At 42.0% G+C, this 15,000-nt stretch overlaps 1 protein-coding gene across 1 annotated transcript in view; it reads left to right on the top strand.

The window, feature by feature from the left end:
• Positions 1 to 15,000, top strand: part of LOC139749147 (NHL repeat-containing protein 2) — a 432,672-nt gene that overhangs the window by 229,240 nt on the left and 188,432 nt on the right. The window contains exon 7 of the mRNA XM_071662783.1: positions 3,318 to 3,463. Coding sequence (XP_071518884.1) covers positions 3,318 to 3,463 — 146 coding nt within the window. The remainder of the gene's footprint in view (positions 1 to 3,317; positions 3,464 to 15,000) is intronic.

Raw genomic sequence — 15,000 nt, 5'->3', positions numbered from 1 at the left:
CTTTTTCTTTCTTTCAAACTATTCGCCATTTCCCGCATTAGCGAGGTAGCGTTAAGAACAGAGGACTGGGCCTTTGAGGGAATACCCTCACCTGTCCCAATTCTCTGTTCCTTCTTTTGGAAAATTAAAAAAAAATGAGAGGGGAGGATTTCCAGCCCCCCTGCTCCCTCCCCTTTTAGTCGCCTTCTACGACACGCAGGGAATACGTGGGAAGTATTCTTTCTCCCCTATCCCCAGGGATATATATATATATATATATATATATATATATATATATATATATATATATATATATATATATATATATATATTTTTTTTTTTTTTATACTTTGTTGCTGTCTCCCGCGTTTGCGAGGTAGCGCAAGGAAAGAGACGAAAGAAATGGCCCAACCCCCCCCCATACACATGTATATACACACGTCCACACACGCAAATATACATACCTACACAGCTTTCAATGGTTTACCCCAGACGCTTCACATGCCTTGATTCAATCCACTGACAGCACGTCAACCCCGGTACACCACATCGCTCCAATTCACTCTATTCCTTGCCCTCCTTTCACCCTCCTGCATGTTCAGGCCCCGATCACACAAAATCTTTTTCACTCCATCTTTCCACCTCCAATTTGGTCTCCCTCTTCTCCTTGTTCCCTCCACCTCCGACACATATATCCTCTTGGTCAATCATTTCTCACTCATCCTCTCCATGTGCCCAAACCACTTCAAAACACCCTCTTCTGCTCTCTCAACCACGCTCTTTTTATTTCCACACATCTCTCTTACCCTTACGTTACTCACTCGATCAAACCACCTCACACCACACATTGTCCTCAAACATCTCATTTCCAGCACATCCATCCTCCTGCGCACGACTCTATCCATAGCCCACGCCTCGCAACCATACAACATTGTTGGAACCACTATTCCCTCAAACATACCCATTTTTGCTTTCCGAGATAATGTTCTCGACTTCCACACATTCTTCAAGGCCCCCAGAATTTTCGCCCCCTCCCCCACCCTATGATCCACTTCCGCTTCCATGGTTCCATCCGCTGCCAGATCCACTCCCAGATATCTAAAACACTTCACTTCCTCCAGTTTTTCTCCATTCAAACTCACCTCCCAATTGACTTGACCCTCAACCTTACTGTACCTAATAACCTTGCTCTTATTCACATTTACTCTTAACTTTCTTCTTCCACACACTTTACCAAACTCAGTCACCAGCTTCTGCAGTTTCTCACATGAATCAGCCACCAGCGCTGTATCATCAGCGAACAACAACTGACTCACTTCCCAAGCTCTCTCATCCCCAACAGACTTCATACTTGCCCCTCTTTCCAAAACTCTTGCATTTACCTCCCTAACAACCCCATCCATAAACAAATTAAACAACCATGGAGACATCACACACCCCTGCCGCAAACCTACATTCACTGAGAACCAATCACTTTCGTCTCTTCCTACACGTACACATGCCTTACATCCTCGATAAAAACTTTTCACTGCTTCTAACAACTTGCCTCCCACACCATATATTCTTAATACCTTCCACAGAGCATCTCTATCAACTCTATCATATGCCTTCTCCAGATCCATAAATGCTACATACAAATCCATTTGCTTTTCTAAGTATTTCTCACATACATTCTTCAAAGCAAACACCTGATCCACACATCCTCTACCACTTCTGAAACCACACTGCTCTTCCCCAATCTGATGCTCTGTACATGCCTTCACCCTCTCAATCAATACCCTCCCATATAATTTACCAGGAATACTCAACAAACTTATACCTCTGTAATTTGAGCACTCACTCTTATCCCCTTTGCCTTTGTACAATGGCACTATGCACGCATTCCGCCAATCCTCAGGCACCTCACCATGAGTCATACATACATTAAATAACCTTACCAACCAGTCAACAATACAGTCACCCCCTTTTTTAATAAATTCCACTGCAATACCATCCAAACCTGCTGCCTTGCCGGCTTTCATCTTCCGCAAAGCTTTCACTACCTCTTCTCTGTTTACTAAATCATTTTCCCTAACCCTCTCACTTTGCACACCACCTCGACCAAAACACCCTATATCTGCCACTCTATCATCAAACACATTCAACAAACCTTCAAAATACTCACTCCATATCCTTCTCACATCACCACTACTTGTTATCACCTCCCCATTTGCGCCCTTCACTGAAGTTCCCATTTGCTCCCTTGTCTTACGCACTTTATTTACCTCCTTCCAGAACATCTTTTTATTCTCCCTAAAATATATCTATATATATATATATATATATTTTTCCCTGGGGATAGGGGAGAAAGAATACTTCCCACGTATTCCCTGCGTGTCGTAGAAGGCGACTAAAAGGGGAGGGAGCGGGGGGCTGGAAATCCTCCCCTCTCGTTTTTTTTTAATTTTCCAAAAGAAGGAACAGAGAATTGGGCCAGGTGAGGGTATTCCCTCAAAGGCCCAGTCCTCTGTTCTTAACGCTACCTCGCTAATGCGGGAAATGGCGAATAGTTTGAAAGAAAGAAAGATATATATATTTATATATTTATATATATTTATATATATTCGTCTGTTTCCTTGCGCTACCTCGCAAATGCGGGAGACAGCGACAAAGTATAATAATAATAATAAAAAAAATATATATATATATTATCCCTGGGGATAGGGGAGAAAGAATACTTCCCACGTATTCCCTGCGTGTCGTAGAAGGCGACTAAAAGGGGAGGGAGCGGGTGGCTGGAAATCCTCCCCTTTCTTGTTTTTTTTTAATTTTCCAAAAGAAGGAACAAAGAAGGGGGTCAGGTGAGGATATTCCCTCTAAGGCCCAGTTCTCTGTTCTTAACGCACCTCGCTATCGCGGGAAATGGCAAATAGTATGAAAAAAAAAATATATATATATATATATATATATATATATATATATATATATGTGTGTGTGTGTGTGTGAGTGGATGGGCCATTCTTCATCTGTTTCTTGGAGCTACCCTGCTGACATATGAAACAGTGATCAAGTTTAATAAAAGAAAAAAAATATTTATTCCCAACTCCATCATTGATCATGTAAACATATACTTCACATTGACTTAAGATTGCATTAACATGCCACTTGGTAGTCCCTGTATCAGGTTGATATGACTTTGCTGAGTAACTTGAACTCACAGGGAAGTGATTAATTAGAACCAGTAAGCAGTGATTTATATGATTCTATCTTTATTGTTATTTTTTTCAAATATAACTTCAGTAATATGCAAAAGGATAGCATTGATGTCAGATTGAATCTATGTTACACTTCTTTTATAGGCAATATCATCACCATGGGATGTTTGCCTTGCAAGAAGCTTGGACCAGGCTGAAGATGGAATGGAAAATCTACTTCTAGTGGCCATGGCAGGTTGTCACCAAATATGGGGTGTATTTCTCTCTGATGGCAAGTGGCTTAAAGGAAGGTAACATGATTTCTTTTGCTATCAGTATTTATTTTCTCTACTCTACAGTTTGCCACTCAAGCCTGAGATACATTTTTTGGTAACATACTGGCTAGAGCCCTGCAACTCAGTTAGGAGGCAGCAACTTGTGTTCCCCTTTTGCAAATGCCTCATTGGTATTCACAGCCATTGTTCATCTATGTAGCTCTCCCCTCAGGCAATCAGCAACCATCATCAGGCTGATGTTAACAACCCACCTCTCATCTGTCACTTATACCTCACACATTACTTGGTTTGGAGGCATGTCGAATGTACCACCTAGCTGCTCTTGCTGCTCACCTGGATTTTTGGATCAGTAACCCTTTTTGTTTCATTTTAATTAGTTTTTATTGGTTTAGATTATATATTTTTCTCTTTTATACTTAATCATTGTTTCCCACTTTAGTGAGGTAGCATAAGGAAACAGATGAAAAAAAGGCACATCCACTCTCATATGCATAAGTATATAAATTTTCACACACATGTACATACACATATACAGTGCTGGCAGAAAAAGTTGGTGTGATAGGGCCTGCACCAGTATTTTTCACCCGTTTGTATCATACCCCCAAAACATGACTCTGAAATGGCGAAAAATACTGGGGTACTCTTGGATGTTAGTGGGGAGGGGGAATCCCGGGAGCAACAGGTGGCGGTTAGTTTGCCTGGAGCTATTGTGGTGGGTCAATGTTTTTTTTCTATTGTCCCCCTGACATCTGGTTTTTTATTTTACCCTACACATGTGTGCTTTGTGGTGGGTTTGTGCTGCAATGCCTGGCCCTAGAGACTTGTCTGAAGAGGATATTGCTGCTATTGTATCCTTGTACAAGGCAGGGAAGTGTAATAAAGAAATAGCTGAAACTACAGGGCTGGCACTACGAAGTGTGCAAAGATGGACAAAGCACTTCATTGACAGTGGTGGCATTGACATTCTTACCCAGAAGAAACAACCTAGACAACCTCAGATCACTTCTCAACGCACTCCGAAGATTATCCAGTGTCAAGTGGACAAGAATCCATGTATTTCAGCATGATAGTTAAAGGAAGACAACCTTACACCACTTGGTCATGTGTCTGCGCTTACTATTCATAGCTGGCTTCATGATAACTTGAAATTCAAGAGGTGTATGCCTTGCTGGAAACTGCTAATGACAGACCTCCAGGGCAAGAATAGACTCACATTTGATGGTAATAATAGGAGGCCAAATCATGCAACAACTGGGAGTGCTTAAGCCATCAAATGCAAGGCATGTAAATATATTTATATAAACCAGACAGATAAAACTGTAATGGAGAGGTGTTATTGGCACCGTCATTCAGTATGCAAAGATGACCACTAGAATGTGATTGCTAAACATTGTCATGAAAATGATCACCCCATAGATCTTGAAAATCCTGTTATTTTATACCCCTCTGCTGATTATGCCACATGCATTGTCATTGAATCTGTCCTAACAGCTAAAACTGAGAACTTCAATTTTTCCACGTTTTAAAGCCCATCCTAGCCATAACTAAATCATTAAGAGAGAATTGACTAAACAAAAACAAAAAAATTGTTCAAGACACACCCAGCTACCCAGGTCAACCCCCGCCACGTGAACCCCATTCGTCACTATACTTTACAACGGTTATGACCTGACAAAGCAGACAGTGCTTGGTCTATAAAGATTGGTGTTGGATGGTGGGAATTAAGTATGATGTTGGAATTCAGATATCTGTTGAATATTGGCATCTGATGAAGTAGATTATCTCCATGAAACATGTGCCACATGTATAGAAAAATTACACATTAAACAAAATTATATGAACTCCTACTTAATCACGATTTCACTTCATATTTTTTTTTCCATACATATTCATCACATGATCCCCTTCTGTCTTCCTGTTTTTGGAAAACATTTCCAGCCCCTGCTCCCTCCCCTTTTGGTCACCTTCTACAACACACAATAAATACATAGGAAGTATTCTCTCTCCCCTATGCCCAGGGGCCTGGATGTACATAGGGAGTGGTGGTTTTGGTTCATTACACATGACTGCTAGAGACAGTATGAGCAAACATGGCCATAATGTCTGTTTTCGTGGCACTACCTCACTGAAGTTGGGGGCAGTGATGCCATTTCCTGAAGCCCAGGTTGGCTCTAGGAATGGATTGGACTCAAGCTAGTTTAAATATGTATATGTGTATATATATATATATATATATATATATATATATATATATATATATATATATATATATATATATATATGTGTGTGTGGTTTCAGAAGTGGTACAGGATGTGTGGATCAGGTGTTTGCTTTGAAGAATGTATGTGAGAAATACTTAGAAAAGCAAATGGATTTGTATGTAGCATTTATGGATCTGGAGAAAGCATATGATAGAGTTGATAGAGATGCTCTGTGGAAGGTATTAAGAATATATGGTGTGGGGGGCAAGTTGTTAGAAGCAGTGAAAAGTTTTTATTGAGGATGTAAGGTTTGTGTACGTGTAGGAAGAGAGGAAAGTGATTGGTTCGCAGTGAATGTAGGTTTGCAGAAGGGGCGTGTGATGTCTCCATGGTTGTTCAATTTGTTTATGGATGGGGTTGTTAGGGAGGTGAATGCAAGAGTTTTGGAAAGAGGGGCAAGTATGCAGTCTGTTGTGGATGAGAGAGCTTGGGAAGTAAGTCAGTTGTTGTTTGCTGATGATACAGTGCTGGTGGCTGATTTGGGTGAGAAACTGCAGAAGCTGATGACTGAGTTTGGTAAAGTGTGTGAAAGAAGAAAGCTGAGAGTAAATGTGAATAAGAGCAAGGTTATTAGGTACAGTAGGGTTGAGGGACAAGTCAATTGGGAGGTAGGTTTGAAAGGAGAAAAACTGGAGGAAGTGAAGTGTTTTAGATATCTGGGAGTGGATTTGGCAGCGGATGGAACCATGGAAGCGGAAGTGAATCATAGGGTATGGGGGAGGGCGAAAGTTCTGGGAGCGTTGAAGAATGTGTGGAAGTCGAGAACATTATTGCATAAAGCAAAAATGGGTATGTTTGAAGGAATATTGGTTCCAACAATGTTTTATGGTTGTGAGGCATGGACTATGGATAGAGTTGTGCAGAGGAGGGTGGATGTGCTGGAAATGATATGTTTGAGGACAGTATGTGGTGTGAGGTGGTTTGGTCGAGTAAGTAATAATAGGGTAAGAGAGATGTTTGGTAATAAAAAGAGTGGTTGAGAGAGGAGAAGAGAGTGTTTTGAAATAGTTTGGTCACATGGAGAGAATGAGTGAGGAAAGATTGACCAAGAGGATATATGTGTCAGAGTTGGAGGGAACGAGGAGAAGTAAGTGGGAGACCAAATTGGAGAGGGAAGGATGGAGTGAAAAAGATTTTGAGTGATCAGGGCCTGAACATGCAGGAGGGTGAAACGCGTGCAAGGAATAGAGTGAATTGGAACGATGTGGTATACCAGGATCGATGTGCTGTCAATGGATTGAACCAGGGCGTGTGAAGCGTCTGGGATACACCATGGAAAGTTCTGTGGGGTGTGGATGTGGAAAGGGAGCTTTGGTTTTGGTGCATTATTACATGACAGCTAGAGACTGAGTGTGAAAGAATGTGGCCTTTGTTGTCTTTTCCTAGCGCTACCTCGTGCACATGCACGGGAGGGGGTTGTTACTTCATGTGTGGCGGGATGGCGATGGGAATGAATAAAGGCAGACAGTATGTATTATGTACATGTATATATATATGTATATGTCTGTGTGTGTATATATATGGATATATTGAGATGTATAGGTATGTATATTTGCGTGTGTGGATGTGGGGTGAGAGAGTATCATTAAATTTTAGGGAGAATAAAAAGATGTTTTGGAAGGAGGTAAATAAAGTGCGTAAGACAAGGGAACAAATGGGAACTTCAGTGAAGGGGGCTAACGGGGAGGTGATAACAAGTAGTGGTGATGTGAGAAGGATATGAAGTGAGTATTTTGAAGGTTTGTTGAATGTGTATGATGATAGAGTGGCAGATATAGGGTGTTTTGGTCGAGGTGGTGAGCAGAGTGAGAGGGTTAGGGAAAATGATTTGGTAAACAGAGAAGAGGTAGTAAAAGCTTTGCGGAAGATGGAAGCTGGCAAGGCAGCGGGTTTGGATGGTATTGTAGTGGAATTTGTTTAAAAAGGGGGTGACTGTATTGTTGACTGGTTGGTAAGGTTATTTAATGTATGTATGACTCATGGTGAGGTGCCTGAGGATTGGCAGAATGCTTGCATAGTGCCATTGTACAAAGGCAAAGGGGACAAAGGTGAGTGCTCAAATTACAAAGGTATAAGTTTTATGAGTATTTCTGGTAAATTTTATGAGAGGGTATTGATTGAGAGGGCGAAGGCATGTACAGAGCATCAGATTGGGGAAGAGCAGTGTGGTTTAGAAGTGGTAGAGGATGTGTGGATCAGGTGTTTGCTTTGAAGAATGTATGTGAGAAATACTTAGAAAAGCAAATGGATTTGTATGTAGCATTTATGGATCTGGAGAAGGCATATGATAGAGTTGATAGAGATGCTCTGTGGAAGGTATTAAGAATATATGGCGTGGGAGGCAAGTTGTTTGAAGCAATGAAAAGTTTTTATCGAGGATGTAAATCATGTGTACGTGTAGGAAGAGAGGAAAGTGATTGGTTCTCAGTGAATGTAGGTTTGCAGCAGGGGTGCGTGATGTCTCCATGGATGTTTGATTTGTTTATGGATGGGGTTGTTAGGGAGGTGAAAGCAAGAGTTTTGCAAAGAGGGGCAGGTATGCAGTCTGTTGTGGATGAGAGAGCTTGGGAAGTGAGTCAGTTGTTGTTCGCTGATGATACAGCGCTGGTGGCTGATTCATGTGAGAAACTGCAGAAGCTGGTGACTGAGTTTGGTAAAGTGTGTGGAAGAAGAAAGTTGAGAGTAAATGTGAATAAGAGCAAGGTTATTAGGTACAGTAGGGTTGAGGGTCAAGTCAATTGGGAGGTAAGTTTGAATGGAGAAAAACTGGAGGAAGTGAAGTGTTTTAGATATCTGGGAGTGGATTTGGCAGCAGATGGAATCATGGAAGCAGAAGTGAATCATAGTGTGGGGTAGGGGGCGAAAATTCTGGGAGCCTTGAAGAATGTGTGGAAGTCGAGAACATTATCTCGCTAAGCAAAAATGGGTATGTTTGAAGGAATAGTGGTTCCAACAATGTTGTATGGTTGCGAGGCATGGGCTATGGATAGAGTTGTGCGCAGGAGGGTGGATGTGCTGGAAATGAGATGTTTGAGGACAATATGTGGTGTGAGGTGGTTTGATCAAGTAAGTAATAATAGGGTAAGAGAGATGTGTGGTAATAAAAAGAGTGTGGTTGAGGGAGCAGGAGAGGGTGTTTTGAAATGGTTTGGTCACATGGAGAGAATGAGTGAGGAAAGATTGACCAAGAGGATATATGTGTCAGAGATGGAGGGAATGAGGAGAAGTGGGAGACCAAATTGGAGGTGGAAAGATGGAGTGAAAAAGATTATGAGTGATCGGGGCCTGAACATGCAGGAGAGTGAAAAGCGTGCAAGGAATAGAGTGAATTGGAACGATGTGGTATACTGGGATCGATGTGCTGTCAATGGATTGAACCAGGGCATGTGAAGCCTCTGGGGTAAACCATGGAAAGTTCTGCGGGACCTGGATGTGGAAAGGGAGCTGTGTTTTCGGTGCATTATTACATGACAGCTAGAGACTGAGTGTGAGCGAATGGGGCCTTTGTTGTCTTTCCTAGTGCTACCTTGCACACATGAGGAGGGAGGGCGTTGTTATTTCATGTGTGGCGAGGTGGCAATGGGAATGAATAAAGGCAGACAGCATGAATTATGTATAAGTGTATATATGTATATGTCTGTGTGTGTATTTATATGTATACATCAAGATGTATAGGTATGTATATTTGCGTGTGTGGACGTGTATGTATATACATGTGTATGTGGATGGGTTGGGCCATTCTTTTGTCTGTTTCCTTGCGCTTCCTCGCTAATGCGGGAGACAGCAACAAAGCAAAATAAAAAAAGATATATATATATTCATGTGAGTCTACGGGGAAAACATTCTCTCTTCTTTTCTGAAAACCTCTACAAATCTTCACCTTCGCCTCCACAAGATAATGATCAGACATCCCTCCAGTTGCCACTCTCAGCACATTAACATCCAAAAGTCTCTCTTTCACCTGCCTATCAGTTAACATGCAGTTTAATAATGCTCTCTGGCCATGTCTCCTACTCCTGGTAGATGTATAAAAGAAAGAGACAGGAGGTCAAGAGAAAGGTGCAAGAAGTGAAAAAGAGGGCAAATGAGAGTTGGGGTGAGAGATTATCTATCATTAAATTTTAAGGAGAAGACAAAGATGATTTGGAAGGAGGTAGATAATGTGTGTAAGACAAGAGAACAAATGGGAACATTGGTGAAGTGGGCTAATGGGGAGGAAATAGCAAGTAGTGGTGAAGTGAGGAGATGGAATGAGCATTTTGAAGGCTTGTTGAATGTGTGTGATGGTAGAGTGGGAGATATAAGGTGTTTTGGTTGAGGTGGTGTGTGAAGTGAGAGGGTCTGGGAAGATGGTTCAGTAAAGAGAGAAGAGGTAGTGAAAGCTTTCCAGAAGAGGAAAGCCGGCAAAGTGGCAAGTTCGGATGGTATTGCAGTGGAATTTGTTAAAAAAGGGGGTGACTGTGTTGTTGATTGGTTGGTGAGGATATTCAATATATGTATGGTTCATGATGAAGTGCCTGAGGCTTGGTAGAATGTATGTATATTGCCATTGTACAAAGGCAAAGGGGATAAAGGTGAGTGCTCAAATTATAGAAATATAAGTTTATTGAGTATTCCTGGGCAATTAGATGGGAGGGTATTGATTGAGAGGATAGCCATGTACAGAGCATCAGATTGGCGAGGAGCAGTGTGGTTTCAGAAGTGGTAGAGGATGTGTGGATCAGTTGTTTCCTTTGAAAAATGTATGTGTGAAATAGCTAAAGAAACAGATGGATTTGTATGTAGCATTTATGGATGTGGAGAAGTCATATAAGAGAGTTGATAGAGATGCTCTGTGGAAGGTATTAAGAGTATACGGTGTGGGAGGTAAGTTGTTAGAAGCAGTGAAAAGTTTTTATCAAGGATGTAAGGCATGTGTACAAGTAGGAAGAGGGGAAAGTTCTCAGTAAATGTCGGTTTGCAGCAGGGGTGGGTAATGTCTCCATGGCTCTTTAATTTGTTTATGGATGGGGATGTTAGGGAGGTGAATGCAAGAGTTTTGGAGAGAAGGGCAAGTATGCAGTCTGTTGCAGATGAGAGGGCTTGGGAAGTGAGTCAGTTGTTGTTCACTGATGATACAGCACTGGTGGCTGATTCTGGTGAGAAACTGGAGAAGTGTGTGAAGTAAAGTGTGCGAAAGAAGAAAGCTGAGAGTAAATGTGAATAAGAGCAAGGTTATTAGGTTCATTAGGGTTGAGGGACAAGTTAATTGGAAGGAGGGTAATAACATGTGTAAGACAAGAGAACAATTGGGAACATCAGTGAAGGGAGAAAGTGGGTAAGTGATAACAGGTGTTGATGGAGAGAAGGAGATAGAGTGAGTATTTGAAAGGTTTGTTGATTGTGTTTGATGATAGAGTGGTAGTTATAGGGTGTTTTGGTGTGGGTGGTATATGAAGTGAGAGGGTCAGGGAGAATGGTTTGGCGGAGAGAGAAGAGGTAGTGAAAGCTTTGCAGAAGATGAATTCTGGCAAGGTGGCAGGATTTGGATGGTATTCCAGTGTAGCTAATGAAAAGAAGGGGGTGACTGTGTTGTTGATTGGGTTGTAAGGATATTGAATGTATGTATGCACCATGGTGAATTGCTAGAGGATTGGCAGAATGTGTGCATAGTGCCATTGTACAAAGACAGAGGGGATAAAGGTGAGTGTTCAAATTACAGAGGCATAAGTCTGTTGAGTATTCCTGGGAAATTATATGGGAGGGTATTGATTGAGAGGGTGAGGGCATGTACAGAGCATCAGATTTAGGAAGAGCAGTGTGATTTTGGAAGTGGTAAAGGATATGAGGATAGGTGTTCGCTTCAAAGAATGTATGTGAGAAATACTTAGAAAAACAAATGGTTTTGTATGTAGTAGCATTTATGGATCTAGAAAAGGCATATGCTAGGGTTGAAAAAGATGCTTTGTGGAAGGTTTTAAGAGTATATGGTGTGGGAGATAAGTTGCTAGGAGTAGTGAAAAGTTTTTACCAAGGATGTAAGGCATGTGTGCAAGTAGGAAGAGAGGAGAGTGATTTGTTCCCAGTGAATATCGGTCTCCAGCAAGGGTGTGTGATGTCCCCATGGTTGTTTAATTTGTTTATGCATGGTGTGGTTAGGGAGGTAAATGGAAGTTTTGGAGAGAGGGGCAGATATGCAGCCTGTTGTGGATAAGAGGGCCTGGGAACTGCGTAAGTTGGTGTTTGCCAATGATACAGCTCTAGTGGCTGATTCGTGTAACAAACTGCACAGGTTGGTAACCGAGTTTGGAAAAGTGTATGACAGGAGAAAGTCGAGAGTGAATATTAGTAAGAGCAAGGTTCAATAGCGTTGAGGGACAAGATAACTGGGAGGTAAATTTGAATGGAGAAAAATTGGAGGAAGTGAAGGTTTTAGATATCTGGGAGTGGACTTAGCAGTGGATGGAACCATGGAAGTGAGTCACAGGGTGGGGGAGGGGGTGAAGGTTCTGGGAGTGGTGGAGAATGTGTGGAAGGACAGAAAGAATGTTATCTCAGAGAACAGAAATGGGTATGTTTGAAGGAATAGTGGCTCCAACAATTGTATATGATTGTGAAGCATGGGCTATATGTGCAAAGGAGGGTGGATATGTTGGAAATGAAATGTTTAAGGACAATATGTGGTATGAGGTGGTTTCATCGAATAAGTATTGAAAGGGTAAGAGAGGTGTGGTAATGAAAAGAGTGTGGTTGAGAGAGCAAAAGAGGCTGTGTTGAAATGGTTTAACACATGGAGAGAATGAGTGAGGAAATATTGACAAAGAAGATATATGTGGCAGAGGTGGAGGGAAGAAGAAGTGGGAGACCAGCTTGGAGGTGGAAGGATGGAGTGAAAAAGATTTTGAGTGATTGAGGCCTGAACATACAGGAGGGTGAAAGGCATGCAAGGAGTACAGTGAATTGGAGTGATGTGATATACTGGGGTCGACATGCTGACAGTGGATAGAACCAGGGCTATGAAGCATCTGGGGTAAACCATGGAAAGTTTTGTGTGGCCTGGATATGTAAAGAGAGCTGTGGTTTCGGTGCATTACATATGAGAGCTGGAGACTATGAACGAATGTGGACTTTTTTTGTCTGTTCCTGGCACCATTTCGCTATAAGGATGGGGGGGGGGGGGTGTGCTGTTTCCTGTATGGCAAGAAAACAGATGAAAGAATGGCCCAACCCACCCACATAATATATATACATACACAGACAGATACATATATAGACATGTACATAATTCATACTTGATGCCTTTGTTCATTCCCGTCGCCACCATGCCACACATGAAATGACACCCCCTCCCCCCGCATGCACATGAGGTAGGGCTAGGAAAAGATAAGAAAGGCCACATTCGTTCAAACTCAGTCTCTAGCTGTCATGTATAATCCACCTAAAACACAGCTCCTTTTCCACATCCAGGCCCCACAAAACTTTCCATGCTTTACCCCTGACACTTCACATGCCCTTTTTCAATCCATCCGACAGCACATTGACCCCGGTATACCACATCATTCCAATTCACTCTATTCCTTGCACGCCTTTCACCCTCCTGCATGTTCAGGCCCCGATTGCTCAAAATCTTTTTCACTCCATCCTTCCACCTCCAATTTGGTCTCCCACTACTCCTCTTTCTTTCCCCCTCTGAAACATGTATCCTCTTTTTCAATCTTTCCTCACTCATTCTTTCCATGTAACCAAACATTTCAATACACTCTCTTCTGCTCTCTCAACCACACTCTTTTTACCACACATCTCTCTTACCCTTTCATTACTTACTTGATCAAACCACCTCACACCACATATTGTCCTCAGACATCTCATTTCCAACACATCCACCCTCCTCCGCACAACCCTATCTATAGCCCACACCTCACAACCATATAACATTGTTGGAACCACTATTCCTTCAAACATACCCATTTTTGCTTTCCGAAATAATAATGTTCTCGCCTTCCGCACATTCATCAGCGCTCCCAGGATCTTCACCCCCTCCCTCATCCTGTGACTCACTCTCGCTTCCATGGTTCCATCTGCTGCCAATTCCACTCCCAGATATCTAAAACACTTCACTTCCTCCAGCTTTTCTCCATTCAAACTTACCTCTCAATTAACATATCCCTCAAACCTGTTATACCTAATAACCTTGCTCTAATTCACATTTACTCTCAGCATTCTTCTTTCACACACTTTACCAAACTCAGGCACCAGCTTCTGCAGTTTCCAACCCAAATCAGCTACCAGCGCTGTATCATCAGCGAACAAGAGCTAACTCACTTCCCAAGCTCTCCCATCAACAACAGACTGCGTACTTGCCCCTCTCTCCAAAACTCTTGCATTCATCTCCCTAACAACCCCATCCATAAACAAATTAAACAATCATGGAGACATCAGACACCCTTGCCACAAACCAACATTCACTGGGAACCAATCACTTTCCTCTCTTCCTACTCGTACACATGTCTTACATCATCGATAAAAACTTTCGCTGCTTCTAGCAACTTGCCTCCCACACCATATACTGTTAATACCTTCCACAGAGCATCTCTATCAACTCTATCATATGCCTTCTCCAGATCCATAAATGCTTTTACAAATCCATTTGTTTTTCTAAGTATTTCTCACATACATTCTTCAAAGCAAACACATGAGCCACACACCCACTACCACTTCTGAAACCACACTGCTCTTCCCCAATCTGATGCTCTGTACATTTTTTCACCCTCTCAATCAATACCCCCCATATAATTTCCCAGGAATACTCAACAAACTTATACCTCTGTAATTTGAACACTCACCTTTATCCCCTTTGTCTTTGTACAATGGCTCTATGCATGCATTCTGCCAATCCTCAGGCACTTAACCATGAGCCATACATATATTGAATATCCTCACCATCCAGTCAACAACACAGTCACCCTCATTTTTGATAAATTCCACTGCAATACCATCCAAATCCACCACTTTGCCAGCTTTCATCTTCCGCAAAGCATTCACTACATTATCTCTGTTTACCAAACCATTCTCCCCGACCCTCTCACTTCGCACCCCACCTAGACTAAAACACCCTATATCTGCCACTCTATCATCTAACACATTCAACAAAACTTCAAAATACTCACTCCATCTCCTCACATCACCACTACCCCCCTTCACCGATGTTCCCATTTGTTCTCTTTTCTTATGCACTTTATTCACCTCCTTCTAAAATATGTTTTTATTCTCCCTAGAATTTAATGATTCTCTCTCACCCCAACTCTCATTTGC

This window comes from Panulirus ornatus, chromosome 6, assembly GCF_036320965.1.
Source record: "Panulirus ornatus isolate Po-2019 chromosome 6, ASM3632096v1, whole genome shotgun sequence".
NCBI lineage: Eukaryota > Metazoa > Arthropoda > Malacostraca > Decapoda > Palinuridae > Panulirus > Panulirus ornatus.
The sequence above is the reverse complement of the archived record's forward strand: the minus strand, read 5'-3'. Positions and strand labels throughout refer to the sequence as shown.